The sequence below is a fragment of the Pezoporus occidentalis genome, unplaced genomic scaffold (assembly GCF_034315485.1).
Source record: "Pezoporus occidentalis ecotype Australia unplaced genomic scaffold, CSIRO_AGI_Poc_V1 ctg39, whole genome shotgun sequence".
Lineage (NCBI taxonomy): Eukaryota > Metazoa > Chordata > Aves > Psittaciformes > Psittacidae > Pezoporus > Pezoporus occidentalis.
Window position 1 is genome coordinate 3,916,950 of NW_026915713.1, and position 15,414 is coordinate 3,932,363.

General features: G+C 35.8%; 1 protein-coding gene across 6 annotated transcripts in view; it reads left to right on the forward strand.

Moving 5' to 3' along the window:
* Nucleotides 1-294: 294 nt before the first annotated feature.
* Nucleotides 295-15,414, forward strand: part of TBC1D32 (TBC1 domain family member 32) — an 81,997-nt gene continuing 66,877 nt past the window's right edge. The window contains exons 1-14 of one of the 6 annotated variants that reach the window (XR_009967351.1): nucleotides 295-441; nucleotides 2,733-2,887; nucleotides 6,673-6,834; nucleotides 7,765-7,942; nucleotides 8,534-8,605; nucleotides 9,790-9,915; nucleotides 10,824-10,902; nucleotides 11,012-11,112; nucleotides 11,199-11,260; nucleotides 11,746-11,890; nucleotides 12,627-12,686; nucleotides 13,380-13,479; nucleotides 13,763-13,900; nucleotides 15,226-15,318. Coding sequence is in view for 4 of the 6 variants with exons in the window: in XM_062632413.1 (XP_062488397.1) it covers nucleotides 2,733-2,887; nucleotides 6,673-6,834; nucleotides 7,765-7,942; nucleotides 8,534-8,605; nucleotides 9,790-9,915; nucleotides 10,824-10,902; nucleotides 11,012-11,112; nucleotides 11,199-11,260; nucleotides 11,746-11,890; nucleotides 12,627-12,686; nucleotides 13,380-13,479; nucleotides 13,763-13,900; nucleotides 15,226-15,318 (1,471 nt within the window). In the remaining 2 variants the exon portion in view is untranslated. Of the gene's footprint in view, nucleotides 442-781; nucleotides 805-2,139; nucleotides 2,381-2,732; nucleotides 2,888-6,672; nucleotides 6,835-7,764; nucleotides 7,943-8,533; nucleotides 8,606-9,789; nucleotides 9,916-10,823; nucleotides 10,903-11,011; nucleotides 11,113-11,198; nucleotides 11,261-11,745; nucleotides 11,891-12,626; nucleotides 12,687-13,379; nucleotides 13,480-13,762; nucleotides 13,901-15,225; nucleotides 15,319-15,414 lie in introns of those variants that run through there. The other 5 variants (XR_009967350.1, XM_062632413.1, XM_062632410.1 and 2 more) reach the window with 5 other exon arrangements.

Sequence of the window (15,414 nt, forward strand, 5' to 3'; positions counted from 1 at the left end):
TAGTGCTATACCTCGGCATCTTCGTTTTGCATTATTTGGCAAACACAAACCACCAAGGCACGCTATGAAGGTCCGAGAAAGCCAAACGGCCGGTGCACAGCAAACGAAGAAGCTTCATGCTCCACACGGTTGCCGCAGGACCTCTGGGGCTACCACTCTTCCCGCCCCTGCGGCGACCGAGAGTACAGGCGAGGTTTGGAGCCAGCGAGGGCCGACACCTCAGCCTCGCGTTGAGCTAGGACGGCGGCGCGACTCTGCCCCGCAGGCGGGAGTGGAACTAGCGGTGACCTGCAATGGCCCAGCCTTCCCGCGTCCCTCCGGACTCTCGCGATGTTGCTAAGGGCCCTGCGAGAGTCAGCAGCAGGCGCCGCTGGTTGCTAAGGGCCGCCGCCCCGGGAGGCGCACGGCCGCCGGGACGGGGAGGGAAGCCGCTGTCACAAGGTGATTCCCTCCGGCCCGGGCGCTCGGGATGGGGCAGGGGCAGGGGCAGGGGCAGAGGCAGAGAGACGGCTGGGTCGTGCACGGTGACGCTGCTTTCCGCAAGCCGCGAGGCCCAGTTGGGCCCCCGGAGCCTGGGGCTGGGCGGAACTGGTCCTGCGGGGCCCTGGGGCCGGATCGAACCGGGCCGGGCGGAGCGCCCCTCGGAGAGCTCTTGGCAAGCAGCCGCGGTTCTCATCCGGCGCTTGGGGCTGAGCGCGTTCAAGATGTCGTGGCGTACCTCCTCTGTGCTTTTAGAGGTAGCGTTGAGAGAAGGACCTGGTCAGGCTTAGCTTCTCCTAATACTTTAAAAGACAAGCTGCTCTCGTACGTGAGTTGTTAGAAATCTGGTTGCTGCCAAAAACTGATGCGCAGTTGAATGATGATAAAAATCAAGAGGGGGTGGGAATTCTCACACTACTTTTATGTCTATTAACTGCTACCGTATGTTTGTTGCTAAAATTACCACTTTCTTTTGTTCAAAGTCCTGTTCAAGCAAAAGCTCGTGCAAAGATAAACGTTGCCCACAACCTGCTGCTTCTGAATCATCCCATGGGTTTTGGGGCAGGATTTTCAGGTGTGGGACAGTGCTGGGAAAATGAATTTGAACTTGGAAAGACAGCACAAACTGGGCTTGGGGCAAAGTTTTTTAGGGAGAAAACAATAACTTGACTTTTGCCTGGAAACAGAATGGGGGATACGTCTGCAGAGAAAAAACGGCTATAAAAACCTGAACTCAACAGGTCACAAACCTATACAAATTAATTTTAAGATCAATATCTGTGTTGATGATTACAGAAGTTGGATAAGTCTTTTCAAAACAAACTGGAGGTGAAACGGCAGTATTCTTGTTATTTGTCTTTATGAACAATTTAAGTGGGTGTTTGCACTGGTTGCCAGCTAGCATCCAGATACTTTATGCTTTTAAAAATGCCTAGTTATACCAAAATACTAAGTGAAGTTTTTGCAGGGGATTAGGATATTACCCAGTGCTAAGGTCAAAATAGAAGGCTTATGAGACTGGTTTATATAGACCTAAAAATGCATTGACTTTGATTAAATATCTTGAGACTCTAAAAGAAAGAGGGCTGTAAATCAAGGAGTTAAGATTGTTACACGGGATTTATGTGTGGGTTTTTTTTTTTTTAATTTATTTTATTGCAGTTTCTGGTAAGATGATTGAGTTAATGCTGAACTCTGTTTGGTCAAAGTAAAATGTTCAGCAACTGTGCTACTTCTCACAGAGAAGTTAGCTTTCATAAAGGGGTAATTTTCCAGCTGGTGTTACATGGCCTTGATTGTTTTGTTAGTTAATAGTGTTTAAATCTGAAGAAGTGATTTATTATATTGTTTCTTTCAAGTGTTCATGTTGTTTATTCAGAGAGAGTCTGATTGACTTTTTAAAATAAAAGTCTCTAAATTAGTCTTCCTCAAATAGACTAGAAATATATAAGCTGGAACTGCCCCTGGGGGTTGAAAGTATTCTTTGGCATATAAAGAAGTTTAAGCAACAAATTTAGGTTAATTAATCCATGACAGAAGTGGATGTTTGGGTGGTGGGGTTTGTTTTTTTTTTTTTTTCAACCTTTGAAAATTAAGCTGATGGACAGTCTTCTGAACTTGGCAGATGTCTCTAGTTTCTCACTGCTGCTGCTGCTTCTCCCAGGTTTTCCCAGTAGCTGTAGGGTTAAATTGACAGGACTCTTGCCGGGTCATTTTAATTGATTACTGCAGGGAAATTAAACTGTTCTCATTATTCCACCTGGTCCTTGCAAAAGCTGCCAGCACCTTCAGTGATGGGCTGCAGCTCTGAGGAGAAGGATCCAAAAGTCAGAACTGGGTAGTAACAGTAGATGAGAAGCAGCTGAGAGACATGTAGAGGTTTCTCATCATCATTACATCTGTAAAAATCGTTTTTTGTTTTTTGTTTTTTTAAATTATGGTGTAATCTTGTGCCTATTTGATAGGTCCTTAAACAACTACAAAAAGGAATAATCAGTTTTTTCTTAATGCAGTATCTCATTTAAGAATGTTGTACTAAGATAGCTTTATGAAAACTGATTTGGTTATTTTGTTTCCAGTTAGTCTGAAGATAAGCTTTTATCAAATATTTTCTGTCTGTAATTGTGTCTTTTGATAGAATATTTTTTGTTATTTATAACAGGAAAAAAGTGGCAATTTAAGGATTTATGCTTTTCTTAGAATCTTGAGGGGAGGGAGCTCTGAAAGCTTGTTACTATGTTTGCTTTATACAGATGTCTCGCTTTACAAGTGAAGATGAAGCTCAGTTACAGTCTATGCTTAGACAGTTGCTGCAGAGTGTGAAGGAAAAAATCACTGGAGCCCCATCAGTAGAGCGTGCAGAAGAGATCCTCTTGCACTTGGAGGAAACAGATGAGAATTTTCACAAGTAAAACTATTTTTGCTGTTTTTAATATTTTGAAGGGATGTGAAATGTGTTGAATTATATTATTCCTGGGAAATGCTTACAATTTATATTGCAGTGTGAATGTGTATGTATTTTTATATATAGGCATTCCTGTCACAAGCCAGCTGTCAAAAGATGCTAAAGTAAAGAATGAATTAATTTTGTCAGATTTCTTTTTTGTGGTGTTTTTTTTTTTCTCTTTTTCACTCTTGGTAGTATATTTCTAATGTAATAGTAACTGATCAGCTGTTTGTGAGAGGAACTTGCAAAACTGCCTTACTCTAGCCCATTCTGCATGTCGACATGTAATGTACTAAATGCACACGTGAAGAGAAGGAAGGAGAAATCTCACTTAAGGCTGTCAGGCAGTATTTTTGACATCTGCTAGACAATTTTTTTTTAATTTTTTTTTTCCCCTCCCAAAATAAGGTAAAATTTTCAGTAGGCTATTTCCACATTTGATCTGTCTGGCTTATATTACCAAATCCTTCTATATCTTACAGGTAGTTGTTCTTTAATTTATGTTTTGAATAAAGCAGAAATGTGTCCCTGTCACACTCATGTTAAATCAGACATGACAGTGTGACCTCACTTACATGCAATCTAGATTTTTGGAGCCCACACTCCTCTTCCCTTTCCATGGTATTCTAACTTGTTTACTTTTTTACACATGGGAGATTTTTAGGATGCATTTATGATAAGTCAAGAGACTATCAAGCTGGAATGACTTTGGAGACATTTTAGTGAAGACCAGAATTTTGTGAACTGATTCCTGAGAAAGCTGATTCCCTACCAGTTTTGTTTGTTGTGGGTTTGTTTTTTTTGTTTGTTGTTTTTTTTTCCCCAAAAGTGGCACAATCTGTGTTCTCTTAAATTTATCTAGTTTTTACCATTACTTTGTCAGTGATAGAAGTTAGGTGAAAATAAATGAAATAGAGCTTATTTATCTAAAATGTTCACTATAATTTTAAAACATTTGTGGCATTGTATCTTCTGAAGATGCTAAATGTTTTAAAATATATTTTAGCTCAATTTTAATTTGTATTACGAATTGTATCAGCTGCCACTTTGTTGGCAGTCTTACTAGGTGACAAGCATCAGAGTAAAAAAGGTTAATTAAACACATCAAGTTGAAAATTACATGTAATTTGGAAGGAAAAAAAATGAAACCTCAGCAATTTAAAGGAGGATATATGCAGTAAAAAAGTATGAACAACAACAAAAAAAAGGTGAAATTACTTCTGTCAATGTTTCTTCCTCTGAGAATAGCCAGAATGAGGAAGTAAAGCCCACAGCTGATGGAAACAGTGTGTATACAGCTTTCCACTTCAGAACAGTGAAACCATGGCATCCATTAATCTTTCTGGTATGTTAAAAACTTGGGTCATCCTAAGGATTCTTTGTTTTTATAAGAAAAGCTTTTGACTTTTATTTAATGGAAAACCGAGTGATGCTTTACATGCAGAATGTGAGTATTACTCTCTGCTGCTGGAATATTTTTCTGGAGTTATTCTAGTCTTGTTCATGACCCATGGCAGTATAGGCTGGTGTTTGTGGAAGGTCAAAGAGATCATGTGGTGCTTTATTAGTAAGACCATTAAGAAACTTTCTCTTTGACCCTTAGCCCATCCATCTACACTGCAAATGTCTTTATCAGTAGTGTGTGCTTTAGGATCGTCCAGTTTGCTAGTTCAGAGCAATATTTTGATGAGCACTCTCTTTGCTTCATGGTTATTTTGCCTCAGAAATTTAATCAGATTCTGAGACCTGCCTTTATCCCTTGTTCCCACTATGATGTAGAAAAGAGGGAAGCATGAGATCTTCAGAAAGCTAATAAAAAGGAAAGTTGAATAAAATTAAAAATTTATGTGCAGCGATGGAAATCAGGATTTTAAACTATATAAGTAGCATGTATTCTGTTGTATTTTTTCATTAAATTAAAAGTCCTACAACTAGTTTTGGGTTTGTTGTTTGGGTTTTTTTTTTGTTTTCTTTCTCCTCCTGTTTCCCTGGTGCTTCCTTTGTAAACCCTATTTGATTCCACATGTGAAGAATTAGTTCTGTAATTGCTGAAACACTTATTTGTTATGAAACATTTTTAAGGTGGAAGAATGATGCAGAAGATCAAGGCTACAACATCGAGACACAAACTTAGGGGAATGAATAGTGATGTGATTGCTGTGTATTTCAGGGTGAAGCAGTCACTGCAAAAAATGTATGCCCTGAAAATGTTACTGTGATAAAACAAATAGGAGAAAGTTTTATGAAAGCTTTTGTTCAGTGGAGAGTCATGTGCAGTTTCATTATTGCAGAAGTAAAAAGACAGCCTCAAAGATAAATGAAATGAAACGTTTGCATCTTTCTTGAGGTGTATTTCTGTTACTTTCATTGAGAATAAAAAGTGATGTAGGAATGGAAATAAGGGGGAGATGGAACTGTTATACCTGATGGAACTTGAGGTAGGTAATGCAGTAAGAAAGTTATGTATCTTGATACGAGACAATATTTGATGCTTATTTTTTATATATATCTTGAATGTAGTCTGTTTATGTATATTCACACAAGACAGGCAAAAGCTGCTGCCTGTTTTAACAGTTGTTTTTACTTATATTTGCATTTTACAGCTTTGGACTTTGTACCTACATGGTGAACTTTTTATTTGAATTTTTCTCATTCTGTGTTTAGCCAAATTAACACAAAGTAGCTGCACATCTGCGTTTGATGTAATGAAAATGCAATGATGCATAGAAAATACAATGATTCATCTACTGTTTATGTATGTTTACTTTTTTGTGTGTGTTTGTCTTGTCCTTTGAACAAATTGAAAGACTAACAAAAAAAAAGTTTACACATTATGAGCAATATTTTTTAGCAATTTCTGTAGCTAATACAGGGAACCCAGTGATAGTCTCTCTTTTGAAACCCCTGAATGCTTATCCTTTTGTTTAAACTAGTTTCTGTTATTATCTAGTAAGAGCCTTAAGTGCCAATTTCTTTATGTTTGAGACATACATGTAATCACAGACAGTTAGTTTGAGTACGATCTTCTGTATATTGTCAGGACATACTGACTTTCATAAACCTTTTAGAAAACCTTCTAGCGTGCTTGTATGCTAGAATTTGTAAATTGTGTTTTCTGTGTTACCTTTCATATGCAATGGCATAAATAGTAATACCAGAAGGATATACCGTAAGGCAGTGTTATATTCAGGATGCCCCAAGTAAGATTCTTGTGGAATTTTAAATTTGGGATTTTTTGATATTCTATGATTTTTGTCTACAAAACCTTAACCTTTTGTCTGAGTAGACTTTTTCATTTAAAAGAAGTGCAAAAGGAAATTAGGAACTATTTCATATTGTAGATTTAAATTGCATTATTAGGGGGATATTCTTCTGTGAAGGTGGTGAGACACTGGAAGAGGTAGCCCAGAGAAGCTGTGGCTGCCCCATCCCTGCAGTGTTCAAGGCCAGGTTGGATGGGGCTTTGGGAAACCTGATCTATTGGATCATGGCAGGGAGGTTGGAAATAGATGTTCTTTAAGGTCCCTTCCAACCCAAACCATTGTATGGTTGTTTCTGATAATGACCATATTGAAGAAAATCAAACTCTATTGTGTTTTTTTTTTTTTTTACACTGATAAAGTCACAAAACCTCACCTTAAAGTAACAAGTCTGCTGGGATGGAAGATAGCACATGTAATGTTGAAAATGTTTGATCGTGAGTTTAAGGAAATCTGTTACATTTTATTATTGTATATTTGTTGCAGCTATGAGTTTGTGAAATACCTTAGGAAATGTATAAATAGTACTGTGGGATCTCTGATTGAAGAAGAAACAGAAAAATGTATTTCTGCTCAAAGTCAGGGTGAAGTATCTGGCTATGACACGCTTGTCCAACATGTTACTAAGAAGACCCGTGAATCAAAAGAGTGAGTATATACATGTAATTCACTTTTTTGTTTCTTCTCGGCCTTTTTCTTCCATTTTCTTTGCAAGAACTTGTTTTGAAAAAATAAATTCTGAAGCAGTGGGTGACAAAAGCGATTCTTTGCTTTCAAAATCCAGTGCTAAGCAGTTCAGATATTCCCACCCTACACTGTAATTTGTCTTGCTTCATCTCACTCTGGAATTGAGATTATGAGCTATGACCTAAACCTGTTGAATTTATTATGAACCAAAGATGCTTCTTCAGTGCTGTCCATGTAATGAACATACCAAAGAACTGGTATGCAGACCAACTGTCTATAATCATCCAAGATTTTTTGACTCAGGCTGTCAGATGGCCAGAAGTAAGTAGATGTGCAAAACAACATATTACCACAGGGGTCTATAGTCCAGATTAGTTGCCTTTGAACACTGTATTTAGTAAAGAAGCCGTAAATGGGAAAAAAAAAGCTCTGTGAGTACCAGTTAAATTTTTTTTCTCAGTCATCTCTTCCCTACCAACTTTATTCACATTCCCATGGATATTAAAATAACTATTCCTTGGAATACAGAGGCTGGTAGCAATCTTACTGAATTTTCATGCTTTGTATTTCGAATTTGCATAGGCAAATAATTGCTGTGATTCTTTAAAGCAGTGGTCTGTAGTGCTTATGAGATGGATTTTAGTATATACAGCTGTTATTTCTAGGAAATATGTAAAACCTCAAAAATATAGTAATCTTAAACATTTAAGGTACGTGTATCTTTTGTTGCTCATTTTGGATTTGCATTTGGTTTTCATTCATTTCTGTAAATTCACTGAGTTTGGGTCTAAGTAACATTATGGCATATTCAGTTACTCATGATTTAGAGGTTTTTTTTTTTAATTGGGGGTTCTTATGCTCTTTAATATTAAAATAATTTTTACTTTGAAGATACAGAGAAATGATGCATGCCTTGAAGAATGTCATGATGGTTGTGGTAGAATCTTTGATTAACAAGTTTGAAGAAGATCGGATGCATAATAAGGAGCTGGATAATAAAACAAAGAAAGAACGTCGGAGTGGCTATTACACAGACAACTGTTCCGACAGTGACTCCTCACTCAACCAAGTACAATGTGTTTTCTCTCTTACGAAATAAGCATGATACTGCAAAATTGTTCAGTTTGTTGGTGGAGACTGAAAGCAGCTGTATATATCCCAAGACTGATTAATTACCTTTCTCTCACACTGAAATACTAAGCGTATGCTAGCTATCTAACCTTTAGATAGCATATGCTAGATGAGATTAATATGATGGCCATATGCTCTAAAGTACAGATGCAAGTACTGCAGATAAAAAGATAAAATAATGGTAAAAGCAATACGTCATCTAAATTTTTGTGATTTTACTTCTGCAATTTATTTTCAGAGTACTGCGCTAAGATATATTGCTTACTGAAAGAATTATTACAAGGGATTTTATGAAGATAGAGGAAACTTTAAAGCAAAGTAAACTATGTAACAGTAATTCTGTTGCTGTAAATTTAACTTTGGACAAATGGCAGAAGACATTTAGAATGTTGATTTTAATGTTAAATTAATATAAATGTTGAAGTTCAATTATTAAAAGTAAATTAGATATCAGAAAGAGGGATGATTTTAATTTTCTGCTGTTCAATTTAATGAAATATACTAATGATCATTGTATAATATATTACAGAGTTATACGTTCTTGAGTCAAGAGCAATTGCAGCTGCTTGTAGAAAGGCTTGACCCTATTCAGCCTACGGAAGTAAGTTTAAAAGCAGAAATAAAATGTTAATGATGAATATTTATGGCATATTGGAAAACAGACTATGTACATAAGAGTTTATATGTACCGAAGTGGAATCTTGTCTTTGTTGGTTTGTATCTCTTGGCTTCAGTGCAGCAGCAACTGCTCTGCAGTGCAGTATTTCATTGTTCATAACCATGTGCTTCAAAAACTAGTGTTGTAGCAAGTATCTGTTTTGTTTTGTTTTGTTGGGAGTTTATGTGCCTATAGATGGGCATTTATAGTTTGGAAAAGGTTGTTCTGTCTGAGATAAAGTTATTGAAGCTTATTTTCCTGTATATGTGTCCCTTGTCCTTGGTAACTTTCATGTTGTCCTTTGTGTTACCTCCTGCTGATTTGCTAACAAGCTACTGCCAGAGGGAATATATAAAGTCCAAGTTAGGTTTGCTTTCCTGTCAGTGGCAGTACTAATTTGGGTCTCTAACTGTCAATCGGTACCAGCTGCTGATATTTTTGAAGCTTTTAGAAGCATCATTTTGAGAATGCTGTCTCAATAACATTTGGGATTGTCTGCCAGTTGAAAAATGCATGGTAGGTTGGGATTGGTATAAACATTGTGATCAAGTTTTGTTAGAAAATCATGTAGAAAGACTGATACTATTAAATATTGTTAAAATTTCCAGTTTGTTTCAGTAATATGAAATGAATTGCTAGAGATTACAGTTGTCTACAAACAGAAAAAAAAGTTATTTGAAATTATTTAGATTATAATGCTGATGAAATTCGTCAGTAAAACAGTGTCTAATAACTCTGTTTCCAATGTATTGATGTTTTGGAGAGCTGCTGGGCACATTTGTGTTATTTGGTGATAGTTCCTATATACCCTGATAAAAATGTATCTGAGTACAAGCAGAAAGTAGAACATAATCTTTGCACCCAGCATTGAAAACTTACATGAAATAGTTTTGTTACTTCTTCAAATATGTGCTTTTTTTTTTTTTTTTTTTTTAAACCTTATCTCAGTGATACAGTGTTTTGCCTAAATTGCTATAAAAATGTAGCAGAAGGTAACTATTCTGGAATTCCTTATCTGTTGTACAGCTGGGTCCTGTTCCTTCCTTCCTCCAAATTATATTGTAAATTAAATATTTGAGAGGTTGCTGTGAATGGATTTGTGGTGTTTATCTTTCTGACCACATCAGGTTCGCCAAGAAGCATTGCAGACACTGTGCTTTGCCCCTCCTTCTGATATACTGAACTCTGAGACTTGGCCAAATCTGCGTAAGCATCTGACGATGTGTCTGTCAGATCCTGATGCTGCATTCAGTGTAAGCTAATGTTCTGTATTTAGTTATCAGACGTGTAGCCATAGTAGAGAGTACTGAAGAGGTCTCAGAAGTTAAATATATGTTATGAGTAGTCCAGCAGTGTCCGAAGACATTTTGTTATTTATGTGTCACAAACTCTTTTTGAAGTAAAAGAACTGTATGATATCGGTAGGTCTTAATTTAAAGGATTACAACAGGATTTCAATATTTCAAATTTCAGAATATTTAGAGACTGGAATACTTGTGAATCTTTTAATGGGAATGAAGAGGTTTGAATATCTTTTAGCAGACATGTAAAAATAAAAGTTGACAAAATTCTTCTGTAAAACATGCCATGTTAATATTTCCTATTTAAGTCAGGTATGTGCTCCATGGTGAAAATGATAGGTGGTAATATTGCACAGGCCCTGATGAGGAAAAAACATAGCACCTACTTAAACTGCTTTTAGATTATTTATTATGCCAATTAAGTGTTTTTTTTTAAATTTCTTTGAATTTTAAAGTGATTACCAAATTAATAGGAAAGTTGCCCCAGCTGCTGTCATGTACTTCTCTGTCATCGTAGAAAGTATACAGTCTCTTTTAAAACAGTGCTAGTTACAAGTCACTGGTATATTTAATAACACAAAAACATTAATGCTAATGGAAAAGTACAGCAGAATACCCTGATCTAGTTATTTGTATTGTAGTGAGACTTTGGTGCTGTCAGTTAAAGTATTCAAATAAAATTTCCTTTAGACTGGAGGTTTCTGTTGTCCGAACCTGTGTATTTGTATGAACTATGCTTAACATCTGTGGATCTCAGAGCTATATATGTTAAGAATAATGCCACTACATATTGATTATTGTGCAATAATAATATACAGTTACATGACTGTTTAATACATTGCTTGCTTTTTCTCCCTTAGGAGAAAATTCTTAGGTTCTATGCAAAAGCCTTTTCTTCTTCTCCATTTAATATGACAAGAGATGTGTATACAAGCTTAGGTATGTACATTTAATTATATTTAAGACTTCATGATTCATGTGCAGTATAGTCTGTATCACTACTAGTTTCATGGAGGTTTTTTTTTTTTTTTTTTCTCTTGTTTTTTAGCAAAACACTTGGAGTTCTATTTTCTTTCTGGAGAATATTCTCTCCGTATTTCAGCTGGTCTGGATGTATCTAACCCAGATATAGATCGTTTACTTAGAAAGGTATAAATAAATTCTCTGTACCTTTTTTTATCATTACTAAAACTTCATGCATTATTTCTTTTTAAATTTTAATAATTATGTTTCAGGTCCGCCTTTTAAATGAGTACCAAAAGGAAGCTCCGTCTTCCTGGATTCGGCATCCAGAAAAGTATGTTACCTGCAAAAATCTGTCACTGTTTCTGAATTTAATGACTTCTGACATATAATTAGATGCATGTAATTGCTTAGTAAAGGGTTAATTACAAGATACATAATGACTGGTCAGTGGTGTAATAGTGAAGTTATATAGGAGTAGTCATGGGTCATATTAAGCTGCATATTTAGCTTTTGAAATGTTCCAGGTGTTTTTTAACAAAAATAATTTGGATGTTTTAAGAAGTGACAAGTGTAGTAGTTGGTACTTACAAAACATGAAATAATTTAGGAGAATGCATGAGTATGTTAATATTAGTTTTATTCATGATAATACAGAGAATGAATATTCTTACAAGATCAAGTTAAAGATGATGTTGATATTTATGATTTATCTGAACAGCAAGGTTTTACAAGATTTTTTTTTTCCCTGGGTATTACTGGTAGAAGGATTTATGTAATTTTTGATTTCTGCTATTTTTTTTCTATTTGTGTCATAAGGTACATGGAAGAAGTAGTAGATACTACCTTCTCACTTTTGTCAGTAATCCATGAGCCTACTCATCCTGCCTCTCCAGATTTTTTGAGTCCAGTCTACTTCTTGGCCTTGCTAGATATCAAAGCAGTATGGTTTAAAAAGTGGACGGTAAGCAAAAAATCTCCAACCCAACAATCCATGACTTGTTCATGTCCGACATGTATTTTGAAAAGTTTGATTTATGACTGTTGCTATCACAGATCCATTGTGTCCTGATAACAACCTATAATGAGCACTGTAATTAAGGAAGTCTGTTTTTTTTTTTTTTTCAGGCATTTATAGCCTTTGCCCTTTAATGCTACTGTCTCCTTCTGTTTCTATTCAGTCAATAGTTTTCATAAGATTTCTGAGAATTTACTGCACTTAGTGACTTCAGTCCCTTTTGTCATGACTGACTGACAGCCATCAAAAGATACAAGTATTTTTCTGGAAGAAATGATGAGTATGAAACTACAGTTACATATATCATACACCCCACACAACTTGCTAAACTCCAGAGGACATTTGAGCTTTTTCCAACCTACCATGTTTAAAATAGTTTATAGTATAGTTTAGGAGTTACATGGCTATGCCAAAGCATGTAACCTAACATTTCAATGTGGTTATTGCTTACTGTGTGTTCTGCTACATATTATTTTAATGATGTTTTTTTTTGTCATCCTAAATATACTGCAAACAAAAGACTCAGTTGAGTATAATTTGGTTTACACAATCTGGAGTTCAATACATTGAATATGTACTGTGCATGGGATTCCTAATAGAATAGAATTAGAGATAATTTTACTTTTTAATTAAAAAATAAAGCATGTTTGAAGTTGACATCAGGTTGTCTTTGTCATTTTAGCATGCGTATTATAGCAGAGCAGTGGTACTTAGGCTTTTGGAAAAGAAATACAAATCTTTGGTAAGTATTTCCCAAGGTAAATTTATCTGTAACTTTATCTGGAACTTCCTGCTCTGCACATTGTGGTTTGAATATGTGTTTTTCTTTTTTCTGTTTTGTCAGAGCTATTCCATGTTGTTTAGCTAGATAAGCCTTTTGGATTTTCAAAATTTATTTTTAAATTCTTTTTGCTTAAATTACTTACTGTTAAATGCAAAGAAGGGTATGTGACCAGCTCTGAGTAAGAGGAAATTTGGATGTTTTATAGCAGGTGTTTAATTAGGATTATTATTTCTTAATTCCTGTATAAAACAGCAATGGTGGATGAAAAAACATCATGAAACCTCTATTCTGAATTTGGGTTTTTTGATGGACGTAAACTAAAAAAACACCATTGTGTTCTTAAAGTTGTGATACAAAGCATTAAGGATTCAAAGATAAACTGAGAAAACGTCTTTAGTAATGGAGGTGTTAATCCTGTCACATATTCTGTATGGGCGGTTCTCTTCAGTGGGATGGAACTGTCATTTGTGTCAGTAAGACCAATGTAAAATTTTGCCTCCTGTTGGTTAACCCATCCAAAGCACTGAAACATGAGGTATTTGCTGTGAAGTGGCTGTTCAGGTTCTTGTGTTAAAGGACAGTACTTGGATACAAGAGAGAATGATGTTGTAAAATATCAGGTATTTTATTATTTTGTGCTTTTCTTCACAGATTAATGCAGCTGTCCAGCAATGTCTTGATTATTTTGAATCTTGCAAGGCACGAGTTAATAAAAATTCCAGTGTGAGTGACTTCTCCCATCAGTATTATAGTGAGTATCTTTGCACATACATCCACATTCTCTAGGTCTTTGAGTATGCTACCTCAAGAGGAAGACGTTTTATCTGTTCTTTTACTTCCCAAAATATTGTATGTGTGTCTTTTGAGAGAGAACTAATAGCAGTGATTAAGTAACAGCAGTTACTTAAGCTGTCTGTCTTTATATACAAAATGATCCATATTATGTTGCAGGTAATAGTTAGGTATTGTGAAGTAAACTAGTGAAGTAAACTAAAAGAATCAAGTTCTAATTTTTTTTTTTTTTATTGCTAAAGGTGATGAGAAAAACTTTTCTTACACTGGACAAGAATTGCAGTATGTCTATTTTGTTCATTCACTGTGCCTTTTAGGAAGATTGTTGATATATAAGCAAGGCCAAAATCTCTTTCCAGTACAGCTGAAAAATAAAAAAGGTAAGAGGAGGGCTGAGGAAAATGGGAGCTGTTGGGAAACACTTTATCCATACTTGATAGGCTTCTACTGCAACATTGTGGACCTTATAGGACAGTACTCTGTTCAGTAATTCTGTGCCTGGAAACCTTTCTTAAAAGATGGTATGGGTAACTTTGAGCATCAGCACAGTTTCTTTGATGGATGTGGTTGAATAGATTGCTTTTTGTCCTTATGTTTAATGTGTTAATTTCATGTTGAAGGAGTTGGATTCGTATGGGATTCAGTCTTTCTAGGTATGAATAATAACTTCTGTTGAACTATCAATATGATTGATTGGAAGAGAGACATATCCAGGGACCAGAACTGTTTTTCAGGTGTGAAAACCAGTCTTTCAAGCTAATTGTGCATTAAAAAGGATTGCTCTGAGCTTAATGTATTAATAAAAACAATGGTAGAGGAAAAGGTGGTACCTGTGGAACAGATGAGTTAATGAGGACAGAAGGTAAGAGATGGAAAAGCTGTTGCGAAATTTGCATTGTGCAGGGTTGGCAAATACAAGTGTTTGAGGATTGTAGTGTTCCATTACATTAATATCTCTATTAATTCAGTGTAGAATTCAAAACACTACTGTATACTAATTCTGAGGCGTTTGAAGGTATTTTTTCCTTCCGGTTTGAGGATCAGGACTTAACAGATCCAACAGAGCAGTTGTGAGGAAGAAACATCTAATAGAAGGCTTTTGTCATTTCCCTGTACAAGACTATTCAAGCAGTGATCCATTGGTGATGTTTGTTTTTTTTTCCCTTTCCCCTACAAAAGTAACAATCTCAGTCTTCTTAAGTGTCCTTCTCAGCCTCGTAGATAGCAATGATTTCCTCACAAATTGTCTGATTTATTAGCATAATTACATTAAACTTGGAGCAATAGTTCCCAGCCTACATTTAGCTACACATTTTTGTTTCTGACCTGAGGAAGAGTTGTCTGACAGCTTGTCTCTTTTCCAGTTGCTTCGCTTAATGCAGTTGCAAGGTAGCGCTTTGTCCTACAGCTGTGTATATTCAGTATTCTCAAATGTTTGCTGCCATTTTTTTATTTTTTATTTTTTTATGAAAGACTTGGTAAAATTACAATTGGCTAAATTGGGAGCAAGATGAAGGCTTCTAAACTGATCATGAAATACTTTGGTAGAATCCCAGGGGCGTGCATGTCATTTACCAATTGTACATATGTTGTTTTCTCAATATAGCAAGAAATTGTTTACCATATATTTACAAAATCCATTTTATTTGTGAAATTAAAAGTTGCACATTAATTTGCAGAGTACCTCTTTTTTTTTTTTTAATAGATCGTGTATCCATAACTGATCTGTTGGTATTGTTTACTCAGCTTATTTATTACTCTCCAAGTTACCCGAAGACAGCTTTGGCAGGGCATACAGGTAAATGCTTGGTTTTTCATATCTACTAATGATAATGAGGCACCTGGTAACTTCTTGTGCAGTTTTTATTTTGGGTCTGTTATTTGTGAAGATTTT